The following is a 27,967-nucleotide window of genomic DNA, read 5'->3' as shown; positions in this document are numbered from 1 at the left end:
TATTGACTTTGTTCCCGGCTACTCAACCACAGTACAGCTTTGGCACTCCCTCTAACAAATGACGCCAGTCTGGCTCTCCCTTGGCTTAGACTCTTTGGACTGGACTTTAACTCTGAGCTTGTCTATCAATTTGGTCAGCTTCCGAGACAAGGGTTTAATTAACCGATAGCTGGTGTGTGGCCCAGCAGGTCAGTACAGGTATCTATTTCTTGCCCATCAAACTCCTGTAAGTTACCACTGAAAAAAAGTGTCTGTTCAATGCAGTTATGTCAGCTCAGACATCTTACCCACAAGTCAACAAGTCATGTAGCCTAATACAACAGTATGTTTTATTGTGTTTGAGTGTAACGGCAAGTGACTGAAACCGTTTCTACGTTATAATTCTTCCTGTTTTGTTGAACATTTAACTTGGTACCATAGTTACTCTGGAATATGCGCCTGTACGTTTTTGAGCTCTTGAAATTGTTCAAAGTGTCCCAATTATAGTCTGTTGCTTGCAGCTACATTAGCCATGATTTTAACTCAGTAGAATATCTTGATGGCTTCTGCATACTCTTTTTCATCCAATGGTGGTTTTCTTGCACTACCAGGTTGCAGGAACTTCTTAATTGTGGAGATGTTGCTTATTCTTTCTTTATAAGTCTAGACAGAGAAAAAAAAAAGAAACAAGAATTTTCTAGCAAGCGAAGGTGCCATTTCTCAAGATTCATTTGTCCTCTGAAGAACTTAAGGTTATGATGTACCCTGATAATCAGTAACAAAGCTTCTTGTGAAAAAAAATTGGCATCTATTAAAATGCCTTTTCAAGCAGGCAGCAGGTTCAGTTCTCCATTTCCAATATCCAATTTCTGACAAGTTATCTGGATCGTAGTCCTTGTTTCGAATTGCAGCCTTCTCCAGATTCCAGTGTTAATATTCAGATACATAATGATTGTTTTTTATTTGAATATTACTATTGGAATCTAAAAATTTCAGAAAATCTGAAATAAAGAAGCGAAAACTGAACCTGCTTCGGCCTTTGAGCTTTCATCAAAAGCCTCAGTTGCATTACACTGGATGCATGGATTGGTTGTTTGCTCTTGAGCTGGTATTTTGACAGAGAAACTGAAATATATACTTGTAGTAAAGTCATGTCCTGAGGGAATACACTTTATGTATTGCATTGCTTGCTTATTACATTTTATCATCACACCTGTATTGGATGTTGTACCAGGGTACGACATTACAGAGAACTTATTTTCAGTGTCAGAGACACCACCTAAATAACAATCAGCTAATATTTATTTATCAGATGCTTATAACCCCTCTTTGATCTTAATCAAAGACAAATATTTCCTAAGTGCGACTAGATTATTAAATTTAATTTACTGTAGCAGCTGGACTTACAGGAGGAGACACAGGAAATGAAGGGCAGTAACAGTGTGTGGGTTGGGAAAGGTAACTGAAAGTCGCAAAGGGACCAGCTTGCAAAGAATAGGAACTCCAAATAGCCAGATGTCTTGGTATACAGCAGGGGTAGTCAAACTGCGGCCCTCCAGATGTCCATGGACTACAATTCCCACGAGCCCCTGCCAGCTGGCAGGGGCTCGTGGGAATTGTAGTCCATGGACATCTGGAGGGCCGCAGTTTGACTACCCCTGGTATACAGTTATCCAGATCCAGGACTCCACATAGGAATATGTAGAGCACTTTCTATGGAGGGTGTCTTATTCATTGAAACAGGAGCAGCGGATATGCACACAGAAAAGAATATCAACAGTGTCTACTGCCTTTGTTGAATTAATAAAGCCACCCTTGTGGGAAAGTGAGTTATACCTATCTTGAGTCTGAGATGTTGCTCCTGTATGAAATCCGAAGGGACAGTGAGCATGTTCTACAGACATGTCCCATGTACAGCACCCACAGAAACAACTCAAATTTAAAATCCTTCCAGGATCTGTCTGGCATTAATCAATAATTAATCTACACTGATACACGTTTACCCTGAATAACTGGAGAATCTAAATGTAGCATCCAGCTTCCTGTGGCTTTACATGAAGGTAGTTGAAATCTCCACTGACATGGAGCATTATTGATTACAGCTCTGTTTGGTGTTTGGTCACCGGAAGAGCCTCATCGGGTTCCAGTGAATTTGGCTAAGGAAGGGCCTCTCCAAATCTTTCACAATTTGCTAAGGATTATTAAGGGCTTACCTTTAAAAGAGGGAATTTTGACAGAACATAGGGTTTGAGCTCTTCTACCATTAAAATGACTTCAAGCAACTGAACATCAGCTCTGCTGAACTTGTTTCCAACAAGATAGTCCTGACCGTGATCTTTGAGGACCTACAGAACAGGAAATATGTTAAGGAGCTCAGGTTATGCTAGGAAATTAGCGTATACAAAATAAAGGACCCCTTCAAACAAATTGCATCCCCCCAATTGTAATATTTCATGGTAAGGATTTGTAACAGAGTGGTTATGGGTTGCCCTTCTACATAAGATACTACTTTTATGTCATAGATCCTTCCAGTCTTCTAGGAGAAGGATAAATCTGCTGAATCGCTGCATTGAGAGAAGAGTAATTGGCCAATGGAAAGATCCAGTGCAGAACAAAATTCTTACAGAAGAGGATGCCTGTTGTGTATGAGTCATTTGCTATGTTCCAGTCGCTGAACATGCAGATCAGGGTCCCATATTGAAACACACTATGGCAAGCAAAAAGGGTTTACTTTCAGATTTAAGTGTGTCTCTAGGGTCCCCCCGCCCCCCCAAAAGCAATATGACTCAGCTATCAGAAGTTTCAGTAAACCTAGATTAAAGTAAGGCATTCTGATGTGCCATAGTGAGGATTTCAGCTGGTGATTAGAAAAGAAAAATGAATTTTATATATCTGAGAAGCGGTATATGAAATGAGATTGAAATGAGGGACACTGAAGAACAGATGCTGTCAAACCCACTGGACCACAGAGCTATGGTGGTCAACTAAGCTGCTTCATACCTTTTCAAAGACTGGAAAGTATCTGGTGGTGGCCCTTTCGAGGATCAGTGCAAGATTTTTCTCTTGTTCACCTGCTGGCTTGAAAGGATGAATCATGATCATTTCACCCAAATCCATGATACTTTCAATGTACATGTCCATTCTGAACAGAAAAGAGTACAGAAATAACACCAGTTAGCTGGTGAGATTTAATATGCCATTTTGAATACACAGAATTTAATGAAGCCAATTTCACTAACAGTGGAAGTATTCCTTCCTCAGAATAAAGTATACCAATATGACTACAGACAAATAATATTTGGAATGTATTACTTGGCACTACTGAATGTTCAAACTCCTTGACACAACATATCTTCACACAAAGTACAACACCTGGTCAGGAAGGTTAGAATTATTATGGCCATATTGCCAAGAAAGGGAAGAAAGAGTAGATTATCCAAATACATGTAATAAATCCATAGTGTAGGAAAGATTAGTTTTATTCTTGACACTTTCAGCAAGTGAATGGGAAAGAATGTGACCAGCTTGCTGGTAGACTGTAGCCAATATGTGCATAACCTAATGTGGCCAGAAGTCCCGCCTTTGGTGGGACAGTCTTGCATTTGGGGCATTTGCCCTGCGTCCCACGGCGTTTTCTAAATGCCCCGTGGCCAGCCTGCTGCCGTCGCCCTGCTACTGCCCTTCTGAGGCCAGTCAGGAGGGGAGGGCCTGCCTGCTGCTGCCGCCGCGGCAGCATGTCCCACCTTGTGGCCCCAGATTTCTGATCACTTTACCATAACTTAACAAATATACACAATACCAAAACTTTCAGAACTGGATTGTATAGCAACCATTAAAAAAAGAAATTAAGACAATGGTTCAAATGAGACAAGCATGCCTCAAGGTTCGTGTTCAAAGCTCCCAAGCTTCTTTCTTTTAATAGCAGCCCTCTAGGTGAACAGAAAAAGGGGTTTAAAAAACTACAGCCACATAAATACACAATATTCTTGACATAAAAAAAGTATTTACCTTGTTGGGAGAGGCTACATATTTATTGTCCAAGTAGGGTAAATACAAATTACGTGGTTCAAATTCAGTTTAGGAAATTAGTACTGAGAGTAAGGTTAAACCTTCCCCCTTATGCATACAGGCATGATTGTTCCAGTGCTAATTCGGTCCATTTACAAAGAAGCCAAACTTCCATGGACCTTTGAAAAGAGAACTCCCTGTGTGAAATCTTTACAGAAACAAAGAACAAAACATGTTTTGGAACTCTACAGTGCTACTCTCAGGAAAGTGTGACATGAGTGCATGTGTGATAGGAAGGTGTGCTATGCTGAGGTCCTTGCAGAAAAAGAGTCCAACTACCCTGTTTCCTGAGGGAAAGGATTTCCCCCTCTTGTCTGTCATGACTGACCTCTTTCCCGCAGTTGAGTAAAATCCCATTTCTGCATTCTTAAAGTCCCAGAGAATAACAAAATCTCTCCACAAAACTCTGGCTCTTGTGGAGTGGATCTGAATGCAGTCCCTGTTTCACCACAGTTTGTGAATCTTCAAAATATACAATTTCCTCCTACATGGAAGGCAATTTGCAGTTATTTCAATGAGGAAGCTAATGTTGATTTTTTTTAAAGTTTATTTCATGTCACCCTATTGTTAACTTCCATGCTGATAAACAGTCATGTAACGGTGGCCAACATGCTTTGTCTTCATGCATGTGTGGTGACTGAGTGCATATTGACACGACACACACACACTTTTTCTTGCATAACTTGAGTGTCATGTGAATCTAGGGAATGCGGAGAAGTTGCAAGAAGTGTGGGCTGGTGCAGGAAGGGAACAAAAAGCAACACAAAATTGCTCTTCAGACAATAAGAAGCCGCGACTTACCGGAGGCTCCTATTGCTGCTGCGGAGAAGTGATCCCGGCAGCTTAAAAAGCAAAGACGCGTCTTTCTGATGTGCCACCCTGAAGAGCCTTTGTTCTGTGGCTCTGAAGGGCAGGGGAGGAGTGGGCGTGTCCAACACCCTTAAAAGGGGCTGAGCCTGTGTGCTCAGCCTCTTTCCTCTCTTTTTCCTGATGTTTATTGTCACAGTGGTGGGTTGGCATGGGGAGAATCCTTTGGGAGGGGGAAACTGGTCTGCGCATCAGTTTCCCTCCATCTTTGAGGGTCTCATTAAGAGACCGGCGCGTATGCGAGTGGAATGTCAACCCAGCTGGCTAGGCAGGCTCGCATTGTCAGGTGGTTTGGAGAGACAGACAGAGGCTTACGCCCATTGGATCCTCATTAAACCACCTTCCCGGGGTGGGTCTTCAGATGGCAAGGAGTCCCACCTTTAGGCTGATGCCTAGGATGGTTCTCCAGGGCGCCATCTGAGGTTTTGGGGTATTCACGGTCTGTTGACCACTTCATCGCTGGATTCTTCCTCATGCCACAACAACTCTCCTTTGCTAGGAGGGTAATAAAAGCTGTGGCCTTATTATTCCAAAATATCTTGGGTGGTGTCTTTTTATGCAAACTACACATCTGCACACCTGCAAAGCAATTGCACTTCAACCTGCAAGTGTCCGCATGCATATCTTTGGCTGACATTTTAAATTGTGCTACCATGCGATTGCCTTATTGGGCATGTGCAGGAGATGGCACAGCCCACTCTTCCGAAGAAAATGCAAAATGCACATTCAGTCCTGAGATATGATGGATGAAAATCATAGATGTAGGATGCCAGGCACAATTTTGGATTCTAAATTTAGCACCTGACATGCTGAAAAAAACAGACACCTCTGAAGTATAAAAATGGTGTGAGAGGTCAATAAAGTTCACATTGTTCCATAATTTTTGTCCCAGCTAATAGTGGCTGAAATATGCTGATCCATGGCCCATCAGCTGATTATGCCACAAACTAGAGACTCCCTAACAGTATGAACAGTATTAACATAATGAATGTAGCAGTGAATGTAGGGAACGTTACGGTACATGGCATTCTCCTTGAGGTCTTTCCCACAGAGCTTGTATTTTGCTGCAATGTAGTTGAGGATCGCTCGGCTCTGCACCATTTTCATGCCATCGATCTCCACCATGGGCACTTGCTGGAACAGCAGGGATCCATCTCGAGAACAGAAGAGGAGACACTAAGAGATCTGACAGCAGCAGGTTTCAGGAGCACATCTCTTCTTGGGAAATTAAGCTTCACTCCTGCATTGTGCTTTTTATTGTTATGTACCTTCTTTCCAGAGCGAAAAACAAGAGGTTGGATAAATAAACTAATTGAAATAAGGCTGGTTGGTCAGCTACCTAAGACAGATATTCAGCTGTCCAACTACTATGATTTAAGAAGATATCATTCTGAATATTACATTAAAATACACAGGCCCATTCCGCACCAGGATCAATGTTGCAAATTGGTTTTGGAACGAAAAAACGCCATTTTAAATAGTGGAATTTGTCGTTATGCATACCTTCTTTTGTAGTGGAATCCAGTTGCGTTTCAATTGTTTCCCACAGGTTTCCGGTCTCGGCAAAAATCGCTATCCAGGAAGCGATATTTGCCAAGCTTTGTCCCGCCCCTGGCCATCAATCAAACAAGCAGCCAATGGGCGGCCGTTATCATGCTCCAGAAAAGCCCCTTTACCTTTAAGGCAGGTTTAAAAAAAATAACACACGTTGCAACGAATCTGCGTTGATTCGTTGCAACGGAGAGACCCATCTAGCTAGCAGGTGGCGTGTGAGCTGCCGTTTCATCGTTGCCACACTCCACCGAGTGAAAAAAAATCCCCCCCCCCGTGCCCGGGCGTGATTTTCGGCCAAAAATAAATGGAACCAGCAAACGGGGCTGTGTGGTGCTTGGTGACTTAAAACAGAGGGACTGCAGCCGGGGAAGCCTCTCTGAGTGAATGAAGGCTTGCCGGTTCATTGCCCTCCGCTCGCTCCGAGAAAAAAAAAATGGCAATCACTTTGCTGGAAGATCAGAGGAGAGAGCCAGGGGGAGGGACTTTGCTGAAACCGCAACACTGTTAACGCACAGAACTTTTCTGCTAGTGTTGCAGATTGGTTGCAAGAGTGTAGCGCTTTCCAGAGCGTGAATCCACTTTTGGGGATTTCCCTGGAAGTGCTACAACAAAGTGCTTTTTGCGGATCGGTTTCAGGAGTGTGGCAGATTGTCTACAACGTTGTGCATAACTGCAATTTAGTAGCGATTACGATTTGCCACACTCCTGCTACAATGAATCTGTGCGGAATGGCTCATAGAGTCAAGACATATACAATTGTATTTTACTCACCATTCTTTAACTTTTCTAGGTCTTCTTTTGATTTAATTAACTGTTCTTCATACTAGAAAGTAAAAGTGCCAAAAGAGGTGAGGAATCTCATGAATGCTAGAGAATTCCGATGTCACTACTGCTGAAGCCTTTGAGTAAACTTGTAGCAGGTTCCTAATTTATTTCCTCTTTTATGATCACTTTTTGGGAATCTTGGGAGAGAGGTATGATGTTAGAGACAAAGGACTATACCCCACCACTGATTATTTTCACATCTGCTAGGGGGGAATGGTTGACCAGATGCTTCTGGAACCTTCACTCCACTTGCCATTTATTAGATTCAATTCAATATGCAACATGTTGACTGATTTGCACAGTAAGGGGAATGGGGATGATCCTTGGCAGTAATTCTTCCACTACATGTGTTGCTTTAGAAAAGAAATAGAAGCCGTTTATTATGAAGGAACGCCATACCGAATAGGAAACTTGAGATATAGATACTGTCAACTTCTACCTTGTCCAAATTTGAAGTATCCTTTCCTTTCTCTGTGGAGTTCTGGACAGCATACATATCCCTACCTCTCAATTTTGTCTCACCAGATAGCTTATGCTGAAATTGATTGACTGTCCTTTGATGACCAGTGATGGTCACTGGAATTCCCCAGCCCTAAGATGACAGTATCACTTTCAATCTGCACACAGATCAGCCACTGCCTACAACATCGACGCCTGAATAAATGGAGTTGTCTCTCACAGTTCTCCAAATAACAGTTATCTAAGCAATAAAAACAAACCTCAACCCCAGCAGCTGCCAATAACCACCGGATGCTCTCCATGCGACCTCTTCCTTCGTAGTAATGGAGTCTGGGTTTACTGGCCATGGTTATAAATTCTTGGGCTCCTGTTCAGATCAAAAGAACTAATATGTAAAAAGACAATGTTGGCCTTTAAGGTACTGGTGTTTTCCTTCGCTTTCACTGTGCATTCCTTTCAGGTTTTTTGGTTATTTTTTGCATTTTACCCCAATTTCCCTGTGCATGTATATCTGCATGGATATTTTTTCACCTACTGCTCTCAGCTTTTTGTTCACTGTTTCCCCACATTTTCCAAGACAAAGGTAATTCAAAAGCACAACAATTCCCTTGAATTCCCTCCTCCCTTTCTGATCCTTAGAGGTCGCTCCTCCAGCACCCACATTGTGTGATAGAATTGACCTCTGCTTATTGGTCAGTTTTGCATAGGGTGTGCTTTTTTAAATTGAAGAGAGTCTCCAAAAGCTGCATTTACCATCCAGTAGTCAACTTAGCAGAAGTTTCTCCCCCCCCCCCACATCACTGATGTACAAACTTCAGTAGTGCTTATTTTTTCCAATTTATCAATTTAAAGTTTTAAAGTTATAGCATAAGACTAGCGATACATCAATGCTTTGTAAGATCCCTGGTGGAAAAAGCAATGTCAGGGACAGCTTTTCCTTGTGTCAGAATCACATGATTGCTACCATGATTTATGCTTGACCTGAGCGGTTCCATCTTGTATCTCTGTATTCCTGTCTCTCTTGCTGTATAACCCTGAATGGTCTATGTAGTGATTTAGTTATTGTAACAATTAAGCTACACAGTGTTATCTCTGAGAAAGAAGAGCTGGTTATCATCCTTGGCAGCGATCCCAGACCGGCACCTGCAGGAGGGGGTTTTGCTCTCTGGGAAAATGGTCTGCTTTGGGCGGGAAATTGAACCTGCAAAAGTGAATTCATTTTGTGTATTGATTAGATTTGACTTTGGACGTCTAGGTGTTCTGATCTGCTTAGCAATAAAGCTTTCTATTAATCCAGAAGTGTCGTTGCTAGTCCGTCAGCCCTGACACCCTGACAGTGTTATTTGAATCTCTAGAGCAGGGGAAGTCAAACTGCGGCCCTCGAGATGTCCATGGACTACAATTCCCATGAGCCCCTGCCAGCTTTCGCTGACAGGGGCTCATGGGAATTGTAGTCCATGGACATCTCGAGGGCCGCAGTTTGACTACCCCTGCTCTAGAGACTAGAGATTCAAGTCTTGCAGCAACAGCTTGAGCAGCTCCCAGGATGTCCTGCAGTATTGGCCACTAGTTTTATTCTGCAACTTTAATAAAAAACTGAAAATGACAAGCAATACTGAAGCTAGCACATTGTTCAAGAGTGTGCGGGGGAATCTTCTGCTAAAACGGTTACTGGATAATAAACTCTTCTTACAATTTCAAAAAACATACCCAGTGAAAATTGACCAATAAGGAGCGACTAACCCCACACAAAACAACTTTAGTGCTGTGAGACTATTCAGTCTTTCTCATGGGTATGCAGAGCATATAGGCACAGGATTGAAATTAAAGGGAGACCAACTCAAATTTAGTGTTAATTGGAAGAAAGCTGTGCATGCAGAAGGCCATGAACCACAGGTCAAGAAGCTCAGTGCAAGAAACATGCTTCTCTTTGGTGATAGTGGCAAGCAAATATTGTTGTTTCCCCCCTTAAAACACAGCTTTGCAGAACTGCCATTTGCTGCACTAGTCCCTGCTTTGGGCTCTGTAGGTAAAAGGGAGTAAAAGAGGGGAAAGCTTACAGCTGTGTAAGCAGGTACCTGTTCAAGCATAACTTTGCCCACCTGAAATGTTCAGGAAGGAAGGGAGGAGGGAAAGTATCCCCTCTGGATCTCAGCTGGGACCTATGGCCTTGTCCCTACAACATGTCTTCTCTTGAGGATAAGGACAGGAGCTGTGTACTATGGAATAAGCTTCCTAATCCAGAGTACTAACCTCAGGAATTCCTGGATAGGTGGAAGTTCTTCTGCACAAAAAGTTGAATGCCTCTCAGTTTATGTAGCTCCACAGCAATATGAAAGCAGTCAATCAGGAAGAGACAAGCTCCAGTGCAAACAGGAGGGGGTACCCTACTCTGAGTTTTACAAGACTTTCACCTGTAGTACAGATGTCCTACTGATTAATCCATAAAGGGAAAGGCTTGCTCTTGGCATTACACAACACAGTGCAGATATGGGGTAATATTTTTAATCTAATCATTTCCTACGTCCTCCTGCATTTATGCATTTGAAGAAAGTTTTACATGGTGGGGGGAGGTGTTGTTTAAAGTTTAAAGAGATACAGGCCTTCTTCTAGGAGTGCTTATTGCAAGAGGATGGATCTCCAGGAGGGAAGGGGTAAGCTGGGGGTCTTTCACCAGCAAGCGCCTTGGCAAGCTACATGGAGAGGCACCTTAAAAGACAACTGCAGTTGGATGCTTGCTTGCTAGCCTTGGGAGGATCTAGAATCTTGGCAGCAACCTCTCCCTGGAGAAACCATTCCAGCAGCAGGGGGCCCATATGGCTGCTGGGGCCAACTCTTAGGCTTGCATGCATGAACAAGCCATGATCCAGCCCACAAGATGTGCCTGGGCTCTGACATCTAATGCTCCAAGGGCATCGGAAGCTGGCTTGGCTGAGGTGTGGGCTTTTGGAACATAAGCAGCATGAGCCCACGCATATCTCCTTGGGAGCAAAGCCCTCCAGAAGAGGTGCTTGGGACTGATACCCAAGGAGATACGCTGCAAGATGCCCACTGTCCCCAGGATTCTACAGGCTTTGGGAAACCTCAGAAGTGCTGTCAGCTGACTGTGCTTCCCCGCCATGCCCCCGGAAGTAGGGTCACCCAGACACTCCCACCCATTGGATGTGACCAGGCCACTCCCACTGCCTCTTCACAGGAAGGAATGTCTCCAGGCCTCCCCCACTCCTCTTGTGTCGCCAGAATTGACCTGTCTAACCCCACCCACATTTGATTGTCGTGGATTAATGTCATAACTGCATTGCTAGAGTTGCCAACCTCAGGCTGGGCACCAGCAGGCATCTCCCTGTTCTGGTTCCTGGGCATGGGGCCATCCTCAAGAGTCCTGCCATAGTGCCATGAGTATATTCTACCCTGAGGCAATTTTTCAAATGGAGAGAAGTCCCAGGCCCCCAAATCCCAAGGTAGATGGCTCTTTCACGTAGCAGAAAAGTCTATGAACCACAATCAGCAGCCAGGAGCCAGCACTGGCAGTGCCACACGGCATTTGGCCCATGGGAGCTCAGGAGAAGGTGATGGGTGAGCCATTACCCATCATGCTTGGCACAGCTGTCTGGATCCACTGTGATGGACAGTCAGCACCACAGAAGCCCGTCTGCTCAGTTTGCCACAGGATTTTTTTCAGAGGGCTAATCCATCCCCTCCATTGTAAACTGCTGCCAAGAAGGTTGTGGCTCCCTCCCAATATTGGCTAGGAACAGGGCAGTATGGAGGGAATTCCATTAGATCTCCAGGCTCCTTGGAGGCTGGCAACCACATCCTCCACTTAGAAAGCAGTCGGAATTCCTGTGAGAAGATGCTCACTGGACAAGACTTTTTAAAAAGATAATTCTTTCATTTTTATCTCCCCCCCCATTTAATTTGCCACAACTTTCCAATGTAACAACAATGAGTCTCCCCGACATATCTAAAAATAAATTAGTTTCAGTGCAATGAAAACTCTTTCTGACAAAATATTGGTATCGAAAATCCTTTCTCAGGAGGACAACGATCAGGAGATGGACAGAGTGATTATTTTGGGTGAAGAGGTCCTGAAGCCGAGCCTAGGAACTGTGGCTTTTGCTTGATCCCCGTGCAAACCAGGAAGGGGGGGAAATTGGGATTTTGTTTGATCCTGGACCTCCACTATAGTCCTCCCTCTCATGGGTTCCCATACAGAAGCAAGCTGAGCTCTCCCATCTGCTACTTCCCACTTTCTGCATTCCGATGACGCGTTCAGTTGGCTTCCCGTTCTCTGACATTCACTTTCTCTCTTATTAATATTCAGTTTCTCAGTTCTTTAAGTTCTTCATCCCCTTCTCTCCTGGCTACTGCAAGCTGCCCACTGAACTGCATTTAGCATATTCAAAGCAAAAGAAAAGGACATGTTTGATCCACTTGTCCTGCTTTATTTTTTTTTAAGACAACCTTTCAGCCAGCAAAGGATATAAACATGTTTACTTGGTACTACTAACCTCTGTCTGAAGTCAACGTTTTGTCCACCTTTCTGGAGGAGGATCCCTGGATCTATCCTGCTAGCAGAATATATAATCCTTGTTGCTTCAGGAACAATTTGGTGTTCCCTACTCTGCTTACAAAGAAGCACTGTAGTCTCTTCCTCCAGCCGCGGGGAAGGGGTGGGCGGGAATCTCTGCTATGGTAACATTAATCAGAAAGTTAGCCGGCTCAAATTCCAAGGGAATAGTCAAGTCAGAGGCTGCCAAAACTAAAAGGGAGGCTTGGGACACTCTTGAAGATAACCTAGTTTGTACTGTCCTGAGCTTGTTTAGATTACAACTCCATTCTGCATATGCAGGAGTTTTAATGTTGAGTTTGCAGATCTCTATGTGCACACATATACATGAGTAGAGAGCAAATCAACTGGTTAAAACCCAGATAAAATGCACAAAATACTAGAACAAGACTGCTCCTTTATTCTATAGGCTTTTGGCTCCACTGTTCCCAGATTTTTCAGGTATGTGCATGCATGCACAGGTGTGTAAAGGTTTGCCAACCATCAGACATGTGGAATCTGCCCCAAGAGCCTTTTTTTCTATAGCCTTCTCTCTCCATCTGGTGTCTGGGGCCCATTCCGCATGCATCAGTTACTGTAGATATTCAGAGCAGTAAGCCTTGAATCTTGATCAAGTGTCCCCCTAACTCAACATTCCTTTTCCTCTGGAAATGTGATTTATTTACTTACTTTTTCCATTTGTATACCACCCCTCTCAGATTTGCCATCTGAGGCCAGTGGACATCACAATGTGGCAGTCACACACATATTAAAATATAAAACCAACAATCAATTTAAAATTATTAAATCCTTGAAAATGTATTAAAATAGCTGTCAGTGCCCATAGGTATGTTATTTCTGATATTGTCATTATACAGCGGCACATTTTCTCTAAATCTGAGTGGAATGTTACTTGTGACACGTCGGGGGTAGTGTCCAAAGGGTTTGTTTTTTTGGGGGAAATTATGAAATTGCCCTGTCACAGCTGCACTGTAGCATCCAGCAGGCATCTTCCACTTATACTCTCATGGTTCTGGTTTTGCACATGCATTTTAGAAGACTAAGAAGAGTTGATTCTTATATGCCGCTTTTCTCTACCTGAAGGAGTCTCAAAGCAGCTTACAGTCGCCTTCCCTTTCCTCTCCCCACAACAGACACCCTGTGAGGTGGGTGAGGCTGAGAGAGCCTTGATATCACTGCTCGGTCAGAACAGTTTTATCAGTGCTGTGGCAAGCCCAAGGTCACCCAGCTGGCTGCATGTGGGGGAGCGCAGAATCGAACCCGGCATGCCAGATTAGAAGTCCGCACTCCTAACCACTACACCAAACTGAACATTCATTCACTGAATGAAAGGTAGCGGAAGGCAATGCAGGCAAAAGGGGAAACCCAGGGCCATTCTGCACAAGGACCAATGTTGCCAAATGTTTTCAGAATGCAGAAATGCTATATTAAATAGTGGAATTTCGTCATTCCACATACCTTTATTTTTAGTGGAATATAGAAGTCCCAGTAACGTTGTATTCATTCCCCACATGTTTCCGGTCTCGCTGGAATCGCAACAAAGGAAGCGATATTTTTCTGTGTTTCTTCCCACCCCTGGCCATCAATAAAATGGAACAGCCACTGAACTGTTGTGTTCGTGCTCCCAAAAAGCCCCTTTCCCTTTAAGAACTTAAAAAAAAAAAGCTGGAAGCACCAGTAGCAACGAATATGTGTTCATTCATAGCAACGATTCTGTGTTCATTCATTGTCTCAGAAAGACCTTTTTTGCTGGCGTAGGAGCTGGCGATTAATCGTTTACATGCTCCTCAATTAAAAAAAAAAAGAATCCCCCCCATGGGCACGATTTGCGGCCGAAATTACAGGCAGTGCTGAACAGGGGCTGTGTTGTGCTTGGGAACTTCAAAGACACTTGCAGTAGGGGCTTTGTTTAACTTTTAATCACTTCTGTGGAGAGACTTTAGCCTCGCTCGTTTATTGCTTTCCCTGGTCTAAGGGGGAAAAAATGGCGATCGCTTCTCCAGAAGTTCAGGGGCGAGAGCAGGGGAAGGACATTCTTTCTACCGTTACATTGAGAACACACATGTCTTTCACTGGCAGCTTGTGCTCAGAAGTGTAGCGATTTTTTCAGGGGGAATCCACTTTTCCCGATTTCCTGAAAAGCGCAACAACAAAGCGGTTTTTGCGGGAGTGTTGCAGGAGTGTTGTAGATTGTGTGCGACGTCATGTGGAACGTTGAATTAGTAGCGTTTACCAAAGGTAAGACTTCTGCTACATTTAAGTCATGTGGAATGGCCCCCAATGTTGAAATTGATAATACTTGAAAAAAATAAAGACTGCTAAGCAGTTATGAAGCCCTGTTTTCCATATCACAGAGCATTAAGTTATTCTTTGCTGTGTTATCAGTCAGTGTCAAAAATGGGAAAGAGTTACATGATCTCATAATATGGGGAAACATGATGAGTGCACAGAATGCATGGCAGAACTCACTAACATTGACATAGGAAACTGTGATCACTGTTAACTTGTGTGTCTACACCTGTGCAAAGTCGGCTACAAATCCACCACACTTTGCACCAGGCGACAATTTATAAGCGGGAGGAGCTGTCTGGCAGAAGCTCTGGAAAGCTATTTTAGTCCCATGCCACTAAACTGAAAAATAAAATTGGAGACGTATTTTGTCAATGCAGTAGCACATCTGCATAGTGATGCTATTTTCCTGGCATTCCTTGTAAAATGTGTGTAGTTTTCTCTTTGCAGTTCTCTGATTTGATCCTGCACTCTAGTCATATTCTTGGCAGCTTTTAAAAGCCTGTCCTGTGTAGATTGCACTCTTTCCTTCAAATCGTTCTAGCCCAAGCTATTCTTAATTTGTGGTTTATGGAAGGTCCATAAGAATCAGCCACCATTTTACTATTAGGATTCCAGAGACTGTCAAAATGGTCCCCGCCCCCCAAATGTCTTCATTAAAACATTAAAGTGGAAAATGTTTTCAAAGTTTTAGGCTTCCCATCCCAGGCCCATTCCGCACAAGTAAAATGTAGCAGGAGTGTGGCAAATTGTAAACACTACTAATTTGCAGTTATGCACGACATCACACACAATCTGCCACACTCCTGAAACCAATCCGCAAAAAGTGATTCGTTGTAGCACTTAAAGGAAAATTCAGAAAAGTGGATTCACCATCCGAAAAGCACTACACTCTTGCAAGCAATCTGCAACACTAGGGGAAAAGACCTGTGCGTTAACATTGTTGCGGTTTCAGCAAAGTCCCTCCCCCTGGCTCTCTCCTCTGAACTTCCGGTGAAGCGATCGCCATTTTTTTTTCTCGGAGCAAGCGGAGAGCAACAAGCCGGCGAGGCTTCATTCACCCAGTGAGGCTTCTCCAGCTGCAGTCCCTCCACAGAGCTGCTTTAAAGCTCCTCTAAGTCATCAAGCACAATACAGCCCCGTTTGCAAGTTCCCTTTATTTTTGGCTGAAAATCGCGACTGTGCACGGGGGGGGGATTTTTTTTCACTCGGGGGAGCGTGGCAACGATGAAACGGCAGCTCACACACCAGCTGCCAGCTACGTTAGGAGGAAGCAAGGAAGCAAGGAATCAAGGCATATTCGTTGCAACATGTGTTTTTCTTTTTCTTTTTTTAAAAAAAACCCTGTTCTTAAAGGGAAAGGGGCTTCTCCGGAGCATGATAACAATCGCCCATTGGCTGTTCATTTGATTGACGGCCAGGGGCGGGACAAGGCACGGAAAAAATTGCTTCCTTTCTAACGATTTTTGGCGAGACCGGAAACCTGTGGGAAATGATTGAAACGCTACTGGATTCCACTACAAAGGCAGGTATGCATTACGCTGAATTCCACTATTTTAAATTCCGTTATTTCTTTCTGCAAGCAATTTGCCACATTGATCCTTGTGCGGAATGGGCCCCAGTGTCTGCCTCTCTTTATATCTCATGTCAATTTCATTCAGCTCTGACAATCCCCATTTATTTTGTTTGCATGCAGCACTGAAATCCTTTTTTTTTTCTTTTTTTGCACTGGGGTACTGCCACTTGCCTCTTCTCCTCACCCCCTTTCAAGTCAATGCCAACTGAGAATGAAACCTTGCACAGCTCCTTTTAAACTGCCCCATCATCTTAATTATTTTATTCAACCATCTGAGACTAGTGATAGTCTCCTTTTATTAGACTCATGCCACTTGTAAAAAAAAAACACAAGCATTTTAAAACAAGGGGGGAAAGGATGGCAGGAGATGCAGAGTTGGTGGAGCAGCAAAATGCCCTTCAATGACCTTGGGGGGGGCAGCAAAAGGGTGGGGAGCACATCTAAGGGAATTCATACAATTTTTAATTACCTTTGACTTGGAAGCAAAATGAGGGTGAAATTGGAACAAAAGCACTCCCAGGAAACCCAGGGGACCAGGGACCAGAAAGTGAACTCAGAACTGGAGAGAGGAAAAATAGTGCAGAACGACAAAGAAAACCTGACAGACATGCACAGTGAAACTGAGGAAACTATCTGTGCATCTATATGTTATACCTAAGGATTCTGACTATAAGTACAGGTTTCATATAGCAGCACATCCCTAGGGTCAGATGTTTGTTTTGCATGTTCTCAGGTCTCTCTGCAAAGACAAAGCTGTGTCCTCTACAGAACCTGTCAGCTGTCCATTGGAAGACTTTGATTTCATTTGACAATGACTTATTCTGACCACTCTTACATATATCTGTTTTTTTGTACATCAAACTCATGCAAGTTACCACTGGGAAGAAGTGCCTGTCGATGTGGTTATGCCTGCTCAGACATCTTACCCACAAGTCAACAAGTCATGTAGCCGAATGCCAGCCAATCAGAATGTTTTATTGTGTTTGAGTGAAACAGCATGTGAAAGACACCATTTCTATATCATAAATCCTCCTGTTTTGTTGTATATTTAACCTCACGCCATAGTTTCTAGAGAAACTGCAGCTGTACATTCTTGGCCTCTTGAACAGTGTCCCAGTTGTCGTATTGCTTGGAGCTACATTAGCCATGATCCTGATTCAGTGGAATATCTTCATGGCTTCTGCAATCTTTTTTTCATCTGTTGGTGGTTTTCTCGCACTACCAGGCTGCAGGAACTTCTTGATTGTGGGGATGTTGCTTATTCTTACTTTATAAGTCTACAGAGGGAGAAAATATTGGAAGAAGCATTTTCTAGCACAAAAAGGCATAATCTCTCAGGATTCATTTGTCACCTGAAGAGCTGAAGGTTACAATATACCCTGATAATCAGTAACAAAGCTTCTTGTGAGAAAAACTTTGGCGTCTACCTAAAATCCCATTTGTTTCAAGGATGGTCTTTGGGAAACTCAGGTCACCATGTCTCCCTCATTGAAGATCATAATTATGTTTTGGCCATGTTTGCAGTCTGTTCCCTATTGGTGTACCCCTATAGTGAAGGTGGTTCACATATATATTTTAGAGCTTGTGTTATATTTCTCATTCAGAGACAATCACCCGGACCACAGATAAGGAATCTGAAGTGTACAACAATCTGGTAAAAAAAAACAGGGCAGGTATACTTGCATGCTGTACAGACAGAAGGCATTAACTTTGAAGAAATGTATATAATTAAAAAATCAAGGAGCAGTTTCCAATGCTGGAAAAATACACCAAAGGAACTCTTAGCTTCTCTAAACCACTAAAATAATGACTCAAAGTGGTCCAGGCATGAGTGGGCTTAGTTGTGTCTCTCATCACCATCTACATCACAGGTGACGTCCGATTAAATTTCATATGAGAACTGCAACAGTTATGCTAGTGCAGGTAGCTTCTCATCTATCCAGGTATAAAGAATCATGCACTCAGTACTGGTAAAATGCAATATCCATTGTAATAAAGGCTCAAGCAAGACTGCACAAACCAAAATCTTGGCAATAAATGCATATTTCTTTCAGTTAGAGTGGATTGTGTGTGGGGTGAGATACCTAGTTGTATAGACTCACTGCAAACTAAAAGTGATTTAATAGCTATTTCCCTTCCCTGGGCAACCCCTGGAGGTTTTGAGTTTGCAACTCCATGAGGGAGTAGCCTCTGCACCATCATCAAACTGCAGTTTCTTGTCATGACATTCAGACTAACTGGAAAATATACTTTTCGTAAAGTTATGTCCAGAGGGAGTTCATGTTATGTATTGCATTGCTTGCTTATTACATTTTATATCACATCTGTGTTTACTGTTGCATGAGGATGCAACATGAAGGAGAACTTGGTGGGTTTTTGAAAAGAAAAACCCCTTATTTTCAGTGTCGGAGATACGACCTGAATGACAATAAATAAAATCATATTTATTTACTTATTAGATGAGTTTAACCCACCTTGGATTTTAATATTCACAAATGGCATTTAATCAAAAACAAATATTTCCTAAATTAGACTAAATTCTAAAAACAAAAATATTTAGTGTAGTAGCTGGACATACAGTAGAACAGACAGGAAATGAAGGGCAGAAACTGTGTGTGAGCTGGAGAAGGTGGCTGGAGGTCACCAAGCGCTTTGAGGCAGAGGGAGGACTCAGCTTGCAAAGAACAGGAACTCCGAATAAGCAGACCTTTTGATACATAGTTGTCCAGGTCCGGGACTCCACATAGGAACGTGCACGAAAACACTTTCTATGCAGGGTGTCTTATTCATTAAAACAGGAGCAGCGGATATGCACACAAAAAAAGAACATAAACAGTGTCTACTGCCTCTGTTGAATTAATGATGCCGCCCTTGTGGGAAAATGAGTTCTATATATATATGAGATGGTGCTCTAGTATGAAATCCTCAGGGACAGTGAACGTGGGGTCCTCTGTTCTACAGACATATTCCATATACAGCACCCACAGAGACAACTCAGATTTAAAATCCTTCCAGGATCAGTCAGGAATCAATCTACACTGTAATATATTTACCCTGAACAAATGGGGAATCTAAATGTAATATCCAGTTTCATGAAGGTGATTGAAATCTCCACTGACATGAAGAATTATTGATTTCAGCTCTGGTTGCTCTTTGGTCACCGGAAGAGCCTCAGCAGGGTCCAGTGAACTTGGTCAAGAAAGGGCTTCTCCACATCTTTCACAACTTCTTAAGGGCTATTAAGGGCTTACCTTTAAAAGAGGGAATTTTGATAGAATGTCAGGCTTGAGCTCTTCTGCCATTAAAATGACTTCAAGCAACTGAACATCAGCTCTGCTGAACTTGTTTCCAACAAGATAGTCCTGACCGTGATCTTTGAGGACCTACAGAACAGGAAATATGTTAAGGGGTTCAAGTTATGCTGGAAAATTTGCATGTACAAAATAATGGAGACATTTATGAACCACTTCAAAAAAAAAATCCCAGTCCCTCTAAATGCAACATTTCATGGTGAGGATATGTAACAGTGCTCTTATGGGTTGACCTTCTGTGTAAGGTACTGTCTTTATAGCTTAGGTCCTTCCAGTTGGCTTCCCCTAGAAGGATAATTCTGCTGAGAGAAGTTGAATGAGCGCATTGAGCAATGGAAAGATGCAGAGCAAAATAATCTTTTCACAGAGGAAATTGCAGCATATCTATATGAGGCATAGCACTATATGTTCACGAAGGACAAGTGAATTTTATGTATCTGAGAATCTGTACATATGAGACTTCAATGAGGGACCATGAAGAGTTGATAATACGTGATTCCATCATCCAACTATGGTAATCCACTAGAAGAAGAAGAGTTGGTTCTTATATGCCGCTTTTCCCTACCTGAAGGAGGCTCAAAGCGGCTTACAGTCGCCTTCACATTCCTCTCCCCACAACAGACACCCTGTGAGGGAGGTGAGGCTGAGAGAGCCCTGATATCACTGCTCGGTCAGAACAGCTTTATCAGTGTCGTGGTGAGCCCAAGGTCACCCAGCTGGTTGCATGTGGGGGAGCGCAGAATTGAACCCGGCATGCCAGATTAGAAGTCCGTCCTCCTAACCACTATACCAAACTGGCTCTACACCACTGGCACCAAACTAAGCTGCTTCATACCTTTTCAAAGACTGGAAAGTATCTGGTGGTGGCTCTTTCAACGATCAGTGCAAAATTTTTTTCTTTTTCATCTGCTGGCTTGAAAGGCTGAAGCATGATCATTTCACCCAAATCCATAATACTTTCAACATACATATCCATTCTGAATAGAGTATAGAAATAACATCAGATAGCTGGTGAGCATTGAGATTACTAAGGCAAATTTCATTAACAGTAGAAATATTCCTTCCTTTGAATTAAGTATACCAGACTAGAGATTAATAATAATACTTGGAATGTCTTACGTAGTTCTCTTGAAAGTTCAAAACCCTACACATACAATATCTTCACACGAAACATCTAGGCACACTTACAAATTGATTAGTAATACTATGGCCATATTTTAGAAAAGGGGAAGAAAGAACGGATTGCTTAAAATTATCATAATTATATCATAATAGAGGTAAGATTTGTTGGAATATGAGGAATGGCTGCAGGAAGCATCAGATGAAATGTATAGTTAGCAGATTTTGGTCAGGAACTTCTTGATATTTTTCAAATAATCTCCTCTGTGTCCTGATTGGCTCATCTGGAGACTTTCTATCCCTTGAGCACATTTCCTCTCTGCTTGCTTCTAGAACAGAAGAATGACTGCAAACATCAGTCAGATGGTTAGGTCTCTCTTGTTCTTTTGCTCTGCCCCCTTTGCTAATTTATTCTCTGCCAACAAAATTAATATTTTATTCTCTCTAACTTCAGCAAGTGATATCCATTCCCAAATAACAGGAAAGAGTGTTGCTAGCTTGTTGACAGGGTAGAGTCAATATGTGTGTAAGCTAACAAATATATACAATACAGAACTGGATTGAATAAAAGAGGGATGAAGACAAAGGTTCAGATGAGACAAGCATGCTGCAAGGTCCATGTTCAAAGCTCCCAAGCATCTTTCTTTTAATAGCAGCCCTCCAGGAGCACAGAAAAAGGGGTTTAGAAAACTGCAGCTGCATACACACAAAGATTTCTTGACATCAAATGAGCATTTATCCCAGTGGGACAGGCTACATACAGCTTGCTTTATGATTGTCCCATGGGGAAAATAGCAATTACATGGTTCAGATTCAGCTTAGGAAATTAGTACTGAAAGTAAGGTTAATAGGGTGCATACGAGCACCATTGTTCCTGTGCTAATATACAAAGGGAAAAAAACCCTCTGTGGATCTTTGGAAAGACAAAACAAAGAACAAAACATGTTGTGGAACTCTACAATGATTCCACATGAGCAAACAGGAAAGTGTGACATGAGTGCATGTGTGATAGGAACGTGTGGTCCTTGTGGGAAAAAGGTTGATCTACCCTGTTTGCTAAGGAAAAGGGTTTTCTGCTCTCACCTGTCATGACAGAGAGGTTAGTGGAGTTCACATTGCTCCACAGTGCCCTTTTCCTATTTCTGTCCCAGCTAATAGTGGCTGAAATCTGCTGATTCATGACTCATCAGCCAGTCAGTCTGCAGACTAGAGACTTTGCCTGACAGTACAAACAGTCAGCAGAAATAGGAATGTAGCAGTGAATGTAGGGAACGTTACGGTACATGGCATTCTCCTTGAGGTCTTTCCCACAGAGCTTGTATTTTGCTGCAATGTAGTTGAGGATCGCACGGCTCTGCACCATTTTCATGCCATCGATCTCCACCATGGGCACTTGCTGGAACAGCAGGGATCCATCTCGAGAACAGAAGAGGAGACACTAAGAGATCTGACAGCAGGTTTCAGGAGCACAACTCTTGTTTGAACTTTAAGCCACAAATAAGTTTATTAACTATGGTTAAAGGTAAAGGTATCCCCTGTGCAAGCACCGAGTCATGTCTGACCCTTGGGGTGACGCCCTCTAGCGTTTTCTTGGCAGACTCAATACGGGGTGGTTTGCCAGTGCCTTCCCCAGTCATTACCGTTTACCCCCCAGCAAGCTGGGTCCTCATTTTACCGACCTCGGAAGGATGGAAGGCTGAGTCAACCTTGAGCCGGCTGCTGGGATTGAACTCCCAGCCTCATGGGCAAAGCTGTCAGACGGCTGCCTTACCACTCTGCGCCACAAGAGGCTCTTTAACTATGGTTACTCTACTGAAATTTCAGAAGTTTGAATCAACACTTTTAGAGGTCATTATAGCTGTGCCTGCTCTGCACTACACGTGGCAGTTAGGATATTGGGTTAAGTCTGAGTCTCCAAATCTGAATTTCAGTCATGTCATTCACATGATTCCCTGCTGGGGTTTCAGTTTCCAAGCATGGGGTGTAGGGCACTGAATCAGATTGGAACTGTGGAACACAGGAAGAAAGGGCTTCAGCTATTCCCCTGCACCAATTTCCTGACCCCAAACGACCCATAGGTACTCATTTGTTACAATAATAGGCAAAGAAACAATTTTGGGGCAGGGGCCTGCATGACAACATGGCATGCAAAGTTGTTCTTATCTACTCCAATGACAGTACACCTGAGCCTATACCAGTAATAATAATAATAATAAGAGTTGGTTCTTATATATGTTGATTTTCTCTTCCCTTCCCTCTCCCCAAAACAGACACCCTGTGAGGTGGGTGAGGCTGAGAGAGCCCTGATATCACTGCCCGGTCAGAACAGTTTTATCAGTGCTGTGGCGAGCCCAAGGTCACCCAGCTGGCTGCATGTGGGGGAGCGCAGAATCGAACCCGGCATGCCAGATTAGAAGTCCATGCTCCTAACCACTACACCAAACTGGCTCTCTGAGAAAACAGATGGGATAGACTACTTTGAGAATATTTGACATCAACATTTAAAAATGGCCCATTGTATTGTTGGACATCATAATTGTATTTGACAGGGGTGCTTGGGTATAATTATGATGTCCAACAATCATAATCGAAGATTAAATCAATCCTGAATTCTATATTAGTATACACAGACATGCAAGTCTTTTTTACTCACCTTTCTTTAATTTTTCTAGGTCTTCTTTTGTTTTAATTAATTGTTCTTCATACTGGAAAATAAAAGCGCCAAAAGATGCGAGGTTTCACATAAATGTCAATGAATTTAAATTTCAGTGCTGCTGATGACTCTGAGTAAACTTGTAGAAGGTTCCCAATTTACTTCTTCTTTTATGATCACTGTTGGAAATCTTGAGAGAGAGGCTTGGTGTTGGAGACAAAGGACTGTCCCCTGTCCCCATCCCCCACCCCCAGGCTCCATACCCAAATCTCCAGGTATTTCCCAGTTTGCATTAGGCAACCCTGTCCCTCCAATCCCTGCTGGTGGCCAGGGGTACCTAGCGACCCTAGCAGACAAACGGAAGGCTACACAAGAGTGCTCTCCTGTCTTTCTAGCTTTTTATTCTTTTCTTTCTGTGGGGAGTTCAGGAAACTATATATAGCCCCACAAATTTGATCCCACATTGACCTTGTGAGATAGGGTAGGCTGAAATCTATGCACCCTCTAGGTTGCCAGTAAAGATCACGGCAATGTGGGGATCCCAGTTATAGTTCCCTCCACCCCTAAGCTTCCACAGTCACCTTCCATTTGAACTCAGATCAGCTATTACCTACAACATAGAGTCCAGAGTAAATGTAGCTGTCTTCCACAGTTCTCCTAGAAACAGTTCTCCAAGCAATGAAACAAACAACAGTTCTCCAAGCAACCAACACCCACCTCAACCCCGGCAGCTGCCAGTAACCACCGGATGCTCTCCATGCGGCCCCTTCCGTCAAAGTAATGGAGTCTGGGCTTGCTGGCCATGGCTGTAGATTCCTGGGATCCTGTTTAGATCAGAAGAACTTGGATGCAGAAAGACAATAGAGGCAAAGAAGCTCACTGCTAGTAACACTGTGTGACTTTTCTGGCATGCTTCTCCTTGGTGATGCTAGCAAGAAGTTATTGTTGCGGTTTTCTTTTTAAAAATAATAGCTGTTCAGAACTCCAACTTTCTGCAACATTCCCTGCTTTGGACTCTGTAGGTAAAAGGGGGACAGCTTACAGTTGTGTAAGCATATGCCTGATCAAGCACAACTTTGCCCCCCTGAAATGTTCAGGAAGGGAGGGAGAGAGGGAAATATCCCCCCTGGATCTCAGCTGAGACTTAGGGCTTGGCCCCTACCATTGGCCTTCTCTCAAGGATGAGGTCCGCAGTTACGGACTCTTGAATACATTTCCTAATCCGGAGTACTTACCTCAGAATTTCCCGGATCGGTAGAAGTTCTTCTGTGGCAAAAAGTCAAATGGGTATGGCTCAGACTTATATAGCTCTAAAGCTCCACCTTCTAAAACGAGAGCGATCAATTGGAAAGAGAAACTCTCCAGTGCAAACAGTAGGGAGAGGGAGAGACTTTACTCTGACTTTTACATGACTTTTCACCTACAGTAAAGCCACCCTACTGATTAATCCATAAAGGGGAAGGCTTTCTCTTGCAAATGACATTACATAACACAGTGCAGATATGGAGTAATGTTTTAAATCTAATGAGTTTATATTTTCCTGTATAAGGAAAGGCAGGATGGAAAGTGATTAATTCACGAGGAGGATGGTTGGCTTGCAACCACCCAAATACTCCTGTGCTGACAGGTGATTTGGGTCCTGTGCCAAATGCTAAATCCTGTCAGAGCATGAAGAACAGTATTTGATCTCCACCCCCTGCTTTCACACACAGCTATGTTATACAAGTGGGCAACCCCAGAAAAACCCACCTTTCCATCCCTGGTTTAAAATTATCCCCCCCCCCGTGCCTGACATTGGGCCGACGTGCCCACGCTCACCCACACCTTCCTTTGGCCCACCTCCCGCTGTATGAACCGCGGCCACTAAATGTCTGGCTACAATAATGGAGAGCTTCTTCCAGGGAAAGTGACAAAAATGGGCTTGAAGGATCAGTGTCATAACTCAGGATGAAGCAGTTCGAGCTGGGGAAAGTGTCATTACAGACCGGTATCCCCATATGTATGTGAGCCTGTGGCCAGTATTATATTATTACTAGTAATTAAGCCCGCTGTATGCCGAATACAGCGGGCGCTAGAAACTGACCTTGGGGACCGCCGTCAGTCTGCTGTCTGCTGGGGACCGGCTCGGGCCGCGCCCGGGCCGCGCCCGCGAGCCGCGCCCGGGCCGCGCCCGCGAGCCGCGCCCGGGCCACGAGCCGCGCCCGCACATCGGGCCGCTTGCTGGCAGGGCCGCTGGTGGACTGTTTCTTCCTGGAACCTTGTTGGCCGGGAGCGGCTGCGAGGACGGCGGAGACCATTGTAAGTTGGGGGCGAGGGGGTGGTGCGCGGGGGCTGCGGCCTGCGTGGGTTCCCTCGGGCGTCAGGCCAGGAGCAACTGCAAGCCGCGCTGCGCGCGGCTCGCAGTTGCTGGGGCTGGGAATCAGAGGGAGCAATCGGCAGGCGCTTCGCGCCTGCCGATTGTTCCCTCCGATTGTCTGTCATGAGGAAGGGTCCAATCCGGACCCTTCCTCATCCCGGACACATCCCGCCCCAGAACGCCTTACTCTTTTATTTAGTCCGTGGCGCCCGTGGCGCCACGGGCGGTGTTCAGATTATTATATATAAGGTTTAAATTCTTGATACCTATAAAATTGATAAAAATATTGAAGACTCAGAGGACTTGTCACTGATGAAAGAGTCTCACTGAAAATGGATATTACCTGGATTCTGTTTTGATAGAAGCCCTACAGAATAAACAGATAAGGAAAATTACAAAAAATGACACTTTTCTTTCTTTTATGAATATATTTATTGTATTGCCATTGTATTGCCATTGGATAGGTCTTTTTCTCTCTTTGGTTTAATTATTAGACCATCCTTCTTATATTCTTGTACAACCTGTTTTGAGTTCAGAGGGGTGTGACAGATTGCACTTTTTAAAGCTTAGAAGTGCTGTATAAACAGCTAAAGGACTGTTAAAAGTTAATTCTTCACAGCAACTGAGAGTTTTGAGTGACAGGCTGCTCCAAGAAATCTGATTGGTTGGCATCAGGTGAACAGAAAGAGACTTTAAAACTGAATGCTGAAGAAAGTTCAGACTGATTTCAGCCCTAGCTGAGAAGAGTCAAGTCCTAACAGTTTCAGCCCTGCCTGAGCGCCATTTAATACAGTGTGGAAAGTTGGCAAGGATGAATGGGTAGTTAGACAAATAGGACATTATTTCTGAAGAATGGAGAGATCTTTGGTTTTGTGTGGCAACAGACTGATTTTGGAGATATTAAGAGTCAGTTAAAAATTCAAGACTGCATTAGAGAATAAAGAAAGTGTACTGAATTGTTTGTGGAAAACATTGGAACAAAAGCTTCTCAACATAAAGATTTAAGTCCCTGTAAATAGCATAAGAAACTCTACTTACCCTGAAACATAAGAACTAAAATCTGCACATGTACTGGTTGTATTGTAAACTCCAATATAAATGCGAAGACCATATCTGAGGACCCATACGGACGCTTTTCTGTCTTAAAGATCAAGCTTCCTGATGGCCAAAATTTTGTTTTGGTGAGCAGAAATTCATTTATGTCTTATTAAATTTTTTCAGAACATATATTTAAAAAAGGAACAAAATATAGACCCTGGAACATTTTGCCAAAAAATATCAATGAGCAAATTCACAGATCATCACAGGAAAATTCTAAATCAAAGAATCACAATGCAAGAAATAAATGATGCCATAATGGCAACAAAAGCCCCAAAAGCCCCAGGGCCAGATGGACTACATGCAATATATTATAAGAAGATGAGCCATATTGTTTCCCCTCACTTACTTCAACTATTATATGGGGTTGTAGATAATCCTGAAAAATCTCTTCCAAAATCATGGCAACAGGCTTCAATAACACTCATCCACGAAGAAGGAGACACAAACTCACCTAATTCGTACAGACCAATATCTCTGTTAAATGTGGACTATAAAATTCTGGCAAAAATTTTAGCAGAAAAAATGTATTGGGGACATTGTACATCAAGACCAAACTGGATTTATGCCAAGAAGGCTAATGAGGAATAACATATGATTTGTTTTGAATGCTGCAGATTACGTGCATAAAGAAAAGCTGCAGGCTGTCTTTATATTCCTGGATGCAGAGAAAGCTTTTGATAATGTTAGTTGGGACTTTCTGTTCGAAACATTAAAAACAACTGATTGTGGCGGCACCTTTTTGGACCTTCTTAGACAAATATACTCGGAATAAGAAGCTAGAATATTAATAAATGGAATGCTTACAAAACAATCCATCAAAATAGACAAAGGTACCAGACAAGGATGGACTCTGTCTCCATTGTTATTCAGTTTGGTATTAGAAATGCTGACAACCAAGATCAGAGCTACAAAGATTATGGGAATTAAAATCGAAGATCAAGAATTTAAATTGAAATGTTATGCAGACGATGTAGTTTGTACCATTGTGAATCCATCAGCATCGATCCCATCTTTTCTGGAGTTATTGAAAGATTTTGGTCATTATTCAGGATATAAAATAAATAAGGACAAAACAAAAATTGTCTTACAGGGAATCACAGATCCTGATGAACAAAATATCAAAGGAAAAACAGGCTGTGAGATAAATCCCAAAATGGGTAAAATATCTTGGTATTTACCTAGACAAAGATTTCCGAGAACTTTTAACTGGTAACTATGAAAGACTATGGAAGACTATGCA

The 27,967-nt window shown here is 43.1% G+C and overlaps 2 protein-coding genes across 3 annotated transcripts; both read right to left on the bottom strand.

Annotated features, from left to right (window-relative positions):
* Positions 1-310: 310 nt before the first annotated feature.
* LOC143823156 (glutathione S-transferase-like) lies at positions 311-12,429 on the bottom strand. 2 transcript variants are annotated; one of them, XM_077309145.1, is made up of 7 exons: positions 12,264-12,429; positions 8,013-8,119; positions 7,240-7,291; positions 5,936-6,068; positions 2,980-3,121; positions 2,193-2,324; positions 311-642 (listed from the first exon to the last, which is right to left on the bottom strand). In XM_077309145.1, exons 2-7 carry the CDS (start codon positions 8,097-8,099, stop codon positions 523-525), a joined length of 666 nt encoding a protein of 221 aa, XP_077165260.1. In that variant the 5' UTR covers positions 8,100-8,119; positions 12,264-12,429; the 3' UTR covers positions 311-522. The 2 variants fall into 2 exon arrangements, with proteins under 2 accessions (XP_077165260.1, XP_077165270.1); XM_077309155.1 differs by lacking the exon at positions 12,264-12,429 and adding an exon at positions 10,006-10,152.
* A 4,712-nt stretch (positions 12,430-17,141) lies between these two features.
* On the bottom strand, positions 17,142-24,657 carry LOC143823138 (glutathione S-transferase-like). Its single transcript, XM_077309125.1, has 7 exons — positions 24,506-24,657; positions 23,988-24,094; positions 23,271-23,322; positions 21,901-22,033; positions 20,334-20,475; positions 19,439-19,570; positions 17,142-17,464 (listed from the first exon to the last, which is right to left on the bottom strand). Exons 2-7 carry the CDS (start codon positions 24,072-24,074, stop codon positions 17,345-17,347), a joined length of 666 nt encoding a protein of 221 aa, XP_077165240.1. The 5' UTR covers positions 24,075-24,094; positions 24,506-24,657; the 3' UTR covers positions 17,142-17,344.
* Positions 24,658-27,967: the final 3,310 nt, after the last annotated feature.

This window comes from Paroedura picta, chromosome 1, assembly GCF_049243985.1.
Source record: "Paroedura picta isolate Pp20150507F chromosome 1, Ppicta_v3.0, whole genome shotgun sequence".
Classification (NCBI taxonomy): domain Eukaryota; kingdom Metazoa; phylum Chordata; class Lepidosauria; order Squamata; family Gekkonidae; genus Paroedura; species Paroedura picta.
This window is presented reverse-complemented; position numbering and strand designations above follow the sequence as displayed.

Coding starts and splice junctions, on each gene's coding strand:
- LOC143823156 (XM_077309145.1), bottom strand. CDS start 8,099: ATGGCCAGTAAACCCAGACTCCATTACTACGAAGGAAGAGGTCGCATG. Junction 2,325..2,979: donor ACTTTCCAGTCTTTGAAAAG/GTATGAAGCAGC, acceptor CCTGTTCTGTAG/GTCCTCAAAGATCACGGTCA. Junction 643..2,192: donor CAAAATTCCCTCTTTTAAAG/GTAAGCCCTTAA, acceptor TTCTCTGTCTAG/ACTTATAAAGAAAGAATAAG.
- LOC143823138 (XM_077309125.1), bottom strand. CDS start 24,074: ATGGCCAGCAAGCCCAGACTCCATTACTTTGACGGAAGGGGCCGCATG. Junction 19,571..20,333: donor ACTTTCCAGTCTTTGAAAAG/GTATGAAGCAGC, acceptor CCTGTTCTGTAG/GTCCTCAAAGATCACGGTCA. Junction 17,465..19,438: donor CAAAATTCCCTCTTTTAAAG/GTAAGCCCTTAA, acceptor CTCCCTCTGTAG/ACTTATAAAGTAAGAATAAG.